General features: G+C 39.9%; 2 protein-coding genes and 1 long non-coding RNA gene across 4 annotated transcripts in view; 2 read left to right on the top strand and 1 right to left on the bottom strand.

The window, feature by feature from the left end:
• Positions 1 to 2260, top strand: part of hhla1 (HHLA1 neighbor of OC90) — a 10260-nt gene extending 8000 nt beyond the window's left edge. Inside the window, exons 13-15 of the mRNA XM_014022030.1 lie at positions 1014 to 1170; positions 1888 to 1970; positions 2041 to 2260. Of these exons, the coding sequence (XP_013877484.1) occupies positions 1014 to 1170; positions 1888 to 1970; positions 2041 to 2084 (284 nt within the window). The 3' untranslated portion in view covers positions 2085 to 2260. The remainder of the gene's footprint in view (positions 1 to 1013; positions 1171 to 1887; positions 1971 to 2040) is intronic.
• A 23-nt stretch (positions 2261 to 2283) lies between these two features.
• On the top strand, positions 2284 to 5103 carry LOC106527215 (uncharacterized). Its single transcript, XR_001311354.1, has 2 exons — positions 2284 to 2682; positions 3940 to 5103. It is a non-coding gene; the product is annotated as an uncharacterized LOC106527215 (long non-coding RNA).
• efr3a (EFR3 homolog A (S. cerevisiae)) overlaps positions 4585 to 7752 on the bottom strand; it is a 55373-nt gene continuing 52205 nt past the window's right edge. For both annotated transcript variants that reach the window (XM_014022028.1, XM_014022027.1), the window contains 5 exons: positions 6645 to 6730; positions 6515 to 6563; positions 6325 to 6428; positions 6201 to 6250; positions 4585 to 5758 (listed from right to left, as the gene is read on the bottom strand). In XM_014022028.1, coding sequence (XP_013877482.1) covers positions 5653 to 5758; positions 6201 to 6250; positions 6325 to 6428; positions 6515 to 6563; positions 6645 to 6730 — 395 coding nt within the window. In that variant the 3' untranslated portion in view covers positions 4585 to 5652. The remainder of the gene's footprint in view (positions 5759 to 6200; positions 6251 to 6324; positions 6429 to 6514; positions 6564 to 6644; positions 6731 to 7752) is intronic.

Below are 7752 nucleotides of genomic sequence, written 5' to 3'. Positions count from 1 at the left end.
AGACGTGCACGCTCCGTGTAGACGTGCACGCTCCGTGTAGATGTGCACGAGGAGTCAGCTCTGTTAACGCGACAAATCGCTTCAGTTTTCAGGAGAAAAACTGAAGATCTGCAGGTTTCCAGTTGAACCAGTTGAACCAGTTGAACCAGTTGAACCTCCTGAAGAAAGTCTCAGTAATTTATATTTTTATTAAATTTTTGAACATTTGATGGACAAATAGAAACACCTGACAATCAAACTGATCTGTTTTAATATTTAGGTTTCTGTCATAAAGACGACAGAAACACGTCCAGTTGATGACTCTCAGCTACCACCACCTCTGGTTTTGAGCAGCCGTCCTGACTGGTTTAGAAACGGATCAGTAATTAAACGTGTTCACTGMTTTGTGAAATATTTTGCTAACAGAGTTTTCATCTGCTCTGTCGCCACGTTTTAGCCCAACAGTAACGATGTCTGAGCTGTAGCTGTTTTTCTGTTGGCTAACGTTCATTAGCCGTGGTGGCCATCTTTGTTCTGGTGGATGGAACGTTGGAGCTGTTGGTCCGGTCCAGTCTGGGTGACAGGCTGGTCTAATCCCCTTGTCGGTCTTGGATGACCTGAACCTTCATGTTGGGTTTTGGAYTCTTCAACTCGGTGGTTTTTTTCCAACATCTGTTGACCCCAGACCTGGTCCAACCCAACAGCCTGACCCCCCAACTGTTGGTCCGGTCCAGTGGGTCTACAAGGTTTTAGACGGACCAACATTAACTCTAAAACCTGGACTCTGAAATCTTTTCTTTCAAAAAGAGTTTTTCAGAAAAGAGAGAAAAATATAAAAAGTCTTAAAAATGAAGTTAAATTAATCTAAATGTTTRTTATAATTAGGAACCAGGAGATAAACGTGATTAAAGTTTTAGAGTTTAATCTGACCTCAGAGTTCATCTTTTTGTTTAATCTCATGTCAGATTGAAGATCCTGACTTTAAAAAGTGTTTTGCTGCAGCAGAAAGTTTTCAGCCATCGATTTGTTGGCAGGTTGTCCTTGGAGGAGACCGGACCGGAGCGGAGGGTCTGTCCCCGGCGGGCCCACCACGGTCGGTGCCGACGAGCTGCAGCCGTGCGTCCTGCAGCTCTGCAGCTTCTTCTCTCAGTGCCTCTGCAGAGCGCTGCGCCGGAGGACGGCGAGGAAAAGGTTTGTTTTCACACCGTCCTCATCAGGACAACGCTCCTGCAGAGCCCAGGCTCAAGAAACGATGGAGGCTGAGAGAGAAGAATAAAACTCAACACCTGAAACATCCACCGCACACTTTAAAACACCTCTCACATCCAGGAAAATATATTTTATTTAAGAACCTTGGCATAAAACACATGATTTTACCTGTTGTGTCACATAACTCTCATTTTCTCTTGAATCTGGCTCAGCTAAAGTGAAACAGGAAGTGACATCAAAGGGGAACTCTGAGAMAGAAAACTTCCTGGACTTTGTTTATTTAAACGATATAATTTGACCTTTGACTCATCTCTCTATGACAGAGATTAAAATAATCTAAAGAAACATCAGATTATTCTCTACAGTCTGAGCTGTTAGCCACCACGCTCTGTTCACATGCAGACATTCCCCTCTGACATCACTTCCTGTTACTGAACATGCAAATATTTCAACTGTTCATCTCAGAAGTTAAATAATTTTTCATCAGTTTTATCTTTCCAAAAATACGTTCATATTTATTACAAAAAAATGATGTCACAGGCACTTCATGAATCAACACAAACAAGTCGCTCATTGTTTCAGAAACTCCACATTAAAAGAACAGGAAGTTGTTTCAAAATAAGAGTCTGGCTTATTAGTTGGAACCTTTTAAAATCAGTTTTTCTCTGACCTGATCAGGACTTTGTTTTGTTCTGACAGTTTTTGTGACGACAGCCACCTGTGGTACGAGACGCACACGTCTGAAGTTTGTCGACGAGTCAAGAGGATCGCTCTGTCCAGAAGTAAGAGTCGCAGAAAACTTTATTTAAACCGTGAGTTCAGAGACGAGAACTGTAAACTTTGACTTTTCAGGTCTGAAACAAAGATGTTTGTCAAAGATGTGCAACAAGCTGTGATCAGAGAAGAAGAGGAGGAATAATTCTTCATCCAAGGACGTGGTTTGGTTCACAACAATTAAAAACAGAAGAATTAGGAAATAATCCACCGTCTGTTTGGGAAAAAAACTTTTTAGTTAAAGAAACAAACTCAGTTTTTTTTTGTGACTTTTTTTTAAACATCTGTTTTTTTTAAATCTCTGGTTAGTTGAAGCTCATTTTATGTTTTTAAATCTATTTTTGTTTAAAATAAATGATTTTATAAACTTTTAGGTTCAAACAGTTTCTTCAGATTTAATCTGTTAATCTGTAGAAACCATCATGGCCGCACGATCAAGACTTTAACAGATTACAGCACGTGTCAAACTAAAGGCCCGCGGGCCARAAGTGGCTCACAGGTGACTCCCGTTTGGCTCGCCAAGCCCCGTATAAAAATAGTTTTAATTTTAAAAATGATAAAATAAATTTAAAATCTGAAAGCTGAAACCTGTCCTGTTGGCTTTAAGTAACTGAGTAAATGTKACCCCCCCCTGCTGGACCCCACCTGCATTTAAGACCTGAGCAGAACCAGGACCAGGAAAAGCTCAGGTGGGCCCAGGAGCAAAAAACCAACCAACAGGTAAGATTTTACTTTTTAACGAGCTCCGAATCGTCTGAGAAAACAGCAGGTTTGACTCAGTTCAGATAAAATCCACTTCTTACAAACTCACCTTGTTTCAGCTGTTTTCAGTCATTTCAGCTGTTTTCAGTCATTTCAGCTGTTTTCAGTCATTTCAGCTGTTTTCAGTCATTTCGGCAGTTTTCAGTCATTTCGGCTGTTTTCAGTCATTTCAGCTGTTATCAGTCATTTCGGCTGTTTTCAGTCATTTCGGCTGTTTTCAGTCATTTCAGCTGTTTTCAGTCATTTCGGCTGTTATCAGTCATTTCGGCTGTTTTCAGTCATTTCGGCTGTTTCTGTTGGTAAACACCAGCAGTTTTTGGCAACATGTTTAATTTTAATCTTTTTAATTTCAGTCTTCAGTAATTTGGAGATGTGATGTTTCTGACCTTTGACCTCCTGCTAATGATTAACTCTTTCTGCTGTTTAACACTTTCAGCTAATGTTTAACACTTTCAACTAATGTTTAACTCTTTCTGCTGTTTAACACTTTCAGCTAATGTTTAACACTTTCAGCTAATGTTTAACTCTTTCTGCTGTTTAACACTTTCAGCTAATGTTTAACACTTTCAGCTAATGTTTAACTCTTTCTGCTGTTTAACACTTTCTGCTAATGTTTAACCCTTTCAGCTAATGTTTAACCCTTTCAGCTAATATTTAACTCTTTCTGCTAATGTTTAACTTTCAGCTGATGATTACATATTTCAGCTAATAATTAACTTTTTCAGCTAATGTTTAACTCCTCTAATGTTGAACTCTTTCAGCTTGTTTAAAATTTTCAGCTAATGTTTAACTTTCAGCTAATTAACGTTTTCAGCCAATGAGTAACTTTTTCAGCTTATGGTTACCTCTTTCAGCTAATATTGAACTCTCAGCTAAGAATTAACTCGTTCTTCTAATGTTTAACTTTTTCAGTTAATGTTTAACTCTTTCAGCTAATAATTAACTCATTCTTTTGATTAACTTTTTCAGAAAATGATTAATTCCTTCAGCTAATAACTCGTTCTGCTAATGTTTAACTCTTTCAGCTGATGTTTAACTCAGCATACGTTATTTTTCAGCTAATAATTAACTTTTCAGCTGATTATTAACTCTTTCAGCCAATGATTAAGTAACTCTTTCAGAAATCCTTTGTACGATGAGTTTTTAAATGTAAACATTATTTTCCTCTACAGGTGCTTCTTGTTTTATGTTTTCAGCTGTTTTTTTTTTTTTTAGCTACACGATGACTCATCAGTTTCCAGCTGATGTTGGACTTCATTTTGTCCTCGGTCCGGACCTGGAGGGCAGCAGCCGACACACAGAATCTGTGAGAATCATGTTTTATTAATTTTTAAAATAAATTGTTGSCATTTGAACGGTCACGACACGCAGCTAAAAGTTTTTAATTAGTGAATCAGCCGAAGGTTCAGTGAGCCGAAAAGAAAAGTCGATGTTTTGTTTGAGCCTCAGGGAGAGAAACGTTTCTTTCTGAGGATTTACTTTAATAYAAACGACTTTAATTTGCTCTTATCTGCGTTTTATGAAAGCTTTTTATTCAGGAAACAGAATGACATTTCAAAATAAAAGCCTTTTCAGTTGAATCTTGAGAAATGATGATGGGAGAATCCTTGATGGAGACACTTTATTTTATTGAACAACATTTTTAACATGAAGCTCTGCAGTTTCCATCAAACTGAACCAGTTTGATCAAYCTCAGATTAGTCTTAATTTTAAATTAAGCCTTTAATCTGAGATTAACACCTCTGGTTCTGACAGACGAGACGTTTTATCTAAAACATTAATTTAATCTGGATTTCCCTCAAGAAKAAAAACACTTCTGATCTGATCGGGGTGAGTTTTAAAGTGCAAACACTGAAATGCTTCATCTGAACTTTTTAATCTGATATAATCTGGATTAACAAACCAAAGTAACACCACAGATGTTAAAACTGTTCAGGTAAATAAATGTTTATATTTAAAGTCATAAAAAAGTAAACAACATTTTAACATTTCTCTCCATCCAGACGACGTTTCAACAACATGATGCATCAAATGTACAAAAATATATGATCTGCAGCGACGACCGGACCGGACCGGACCGGACCGGACCGGACCACTGCACGTCTGTCGGAGCGCTGCTTCTACTGCTGGTGAGAACATGAAGACTCAAACATTTCCACCTGTTTTTATTTCAGGACAAAAACACTGAAACATTAAACACAAAGATAATCTGTAATCTGACCCTCCTCCTGCTGGTCTCGGGTCTAATCCAGGGGCAGCAGGAGGATTAAAGCTGGTTCTGAAGTCCTGGACTCTCTGGGCCGACTCTGTTCCACGGTTAAAGGAAATTTTGGTCAGATTAAACTCAGATTAAACCAGATTTATAAACCTGTGAAACAATGGAATAAACTCAGATTAAACCAGGGCCTGTATTTATCAAAGTTCTTAGAGTGGATTTTTAGACTTAAGTGCTGAAAATCTCTTAGATTTACTCCTAATCTCAGATTTAAGTGCCACTTATCAAAATTCTTAAGTCTAAGAATCASTTTTAATCTCATTTCGGACCGAGCAGGGTTGTGCGTAAACCTCTGAAACACTGGAATAAACTCAGATTAAACCAGATTTATAAACTTTGGAAATGAGGGAATAAACTCAGATTAAGACAGTGTCAGATTAAATGGGTCTAACTCATTAAAAAAAGCAGAGATTAAGACTACAGCAGAACCCTGGATTATTCTGAGTTTAAAGTTCTGGTGCTGGAGGAGCAGAAACGGGTCAGATCTGTTTGGAGCCTTAAAGAACTTTAAGCATCAGTGGACCCGATCAGAACCAGAACACGACCCGGTCCTTCCATGAAGGAGCAGAGCAGATGTTTGAGGAGCAGCTGGAGGCGACGTCACGTTAAGCTTGGCTTCATGAAATGTTCTGTTTGACCCGACTCAGGACGGATCAGTACACACACAGGTCCGGGAACTTCATCTCGTAGACCGGGACCGACGGGTGCTGAGTGTGTCCCGCAGAGAGGGACACCACACCGGACGGRCTGGGGGGGGGCCTGGAGGAGGGGGTGCAGAGGAGTCAAACCATCGCATTAAAGTTTCTGCTATAAAACACAAACCCTTCAAAATAAGAGTCTGCTTTAAAACACAAACTCTTCAAAATAAGAGTCTACGTTTTAAAAATATTTCTGCTATGAAACACACTCTTCAAAATAAGAGTCTTCAAAATAAGAGTCTACATTTTAAAGCAGTTTCTTGTATGAAGCACAAACTCTTCAAAATAAGAGTCTACATTTTAAAGATGTTTCTGCTATAAAAAACACTCTTCACAATAAGAGTCTCAGTTTTAAAGCAGTTTCTTATTTAAAGTATAAAAAGTGTAAAGTCAGTCTTCAGGACGATGACGTTAAAGTGGTTTTAAACCAGTTAAAAAGTGGTTTTAAACCAGTTAAAAAGTGGTTTTAAACCAGCTGAACGTCTGAAGTGTGAAGAACTGACCGGATGGTGAGCTCAAAGATCTGGGCCAGGCGGCTGTGCAGCAGGTTGGCCTGAAAAAGAAACACGAGTCGTCAGTTTTAGTTTCCAGGAACCTCAGATGGGGCGTTGATGGTTTGTTTCCTACCTTGGACTCGCAGTGAGCGGCCAGCTCCTCAAACGGAGCTTTCTGAAACTTCTCCATCACCTGGCGCCTCCTCTCCTTCTCCTGCTCCTCCAGACCCGTGGTGTCTGAAAACAAACGGGTCAGTTGGGTCAGATCTACGGCTTCCTGTCAGAACGACTCACTTCCTGTGAGAGAAGCTCCTCCTCCTCACCGATGGCTTTCTTCAGCGTCTCGAAGGTGATCTCCTCGGCCAGCTGGGACTGGAAACAGAACAGAAGCTGATCCTGGAGGAACCTGACCTGATCTGGGTCAACGTCTAGTTTTTAGTTTTAAAACCCAACCTGATCTGGGAGACTGTTGGACATGATGTCCACCTGCAGGGAGATGGTGTCCACAAAGCTCTTCCTCCTGGTCAKACGGTCTTCATCTGGACAGAAACAACTTTCATCAGGTCCTGCAGGGGTTTTAATTAAAATAAAGGAACCTCCTGAGAACCAGGAGAACTCAAACATTAAACCTCTGCAGGAGGTTTAAAGAACAGGAGGGGTCAGACCAGGTGTGAAAATAAAGAGAAACCGGTGCTGCAGCAGCTTCATCATTAACTTTCTGCATGAGTCATGAGACCTTTGCTGTGCGCCGAAGCATGACTCAGCAGGCATGACTCAGCAGGCATGACTCAGCAGTCTGTCAAACAACAAAACTCAGAAAATTCACTTTTAAACAAGACTCTGATGCTTCTGTATTCTTTTACTAGAAAATCAGTCCAATAAAAGGTGGAACTAAACTAAAGGAGCAGATCAGACATGTTGGACTCACCACAACATCCAGGTGTGACGCAGGTAAAACAAAAAGTCAAGGTGTTATTGGTTAAACACATCCTCTCTACACATCTACCTTCAGACACTCACTAAACATCTTATTTAAACATCTAACTTTCCTAACAGAGCMCTTCACTCTCAGACTGCAGGTTTACTTGTGGTTCCTGGAGTTTCTAAAAGTAGAATGGGAGGCAGAGCTTTCAGTTATCAAGCTCCTCTCTTGTGGAACCAACTTCCAGTTTCTGTCCGTGAGGCTGACACTCTGTCTACACACAAACTGAACACATTTCTTCACTCTGCTGATTGTATTATTAATTATTTATATCAATAAAATGCATTTCTTTCTCCACATAGGAACCATCAGAATTTATCCTGAGCCATAGGAACCACACCTGGACCATAGAAACCACACCTGGACAATAAAGACTAACCCTGGACCATAGAAACTACACCTGGACCATAAAGGCTAACCCTGGACTATGGGAACTATAGGAACTATGGAAGCTGAAGTCTTCGTTATGAACAGGAAAGTGTTTTAATAATCAGGCGACCAATCAGAGCAGAGGAAGTTACTTCTAGGTACTATTAGTTCCATTACAGTACCATCTTCCACGAGTTGATTAATAAAGAC

Source organism: Austrofundulus limnaeus, unplaced genomic scaffold (genome assembly GCF_001266775.1).
Source record: "Austrofundulus limnaeus strain Quisiro unplaced genomic scaffold, Austrofundulus_limnaeus-1.0 Scaffold315, whole genome shotgun sequence".
Taxonomy (NCBI): Eukaryota; Metazoa; Chordata; class Actinopteri; order Cyprinodontiformes; family Rivulidae; genus Austrofundulus; species Austrofundulus limnaeus.
Note: the sequence above shows the minus strand (reverse complement) of the source record. Positions and strands in the feature narration are given on the sequence as shown.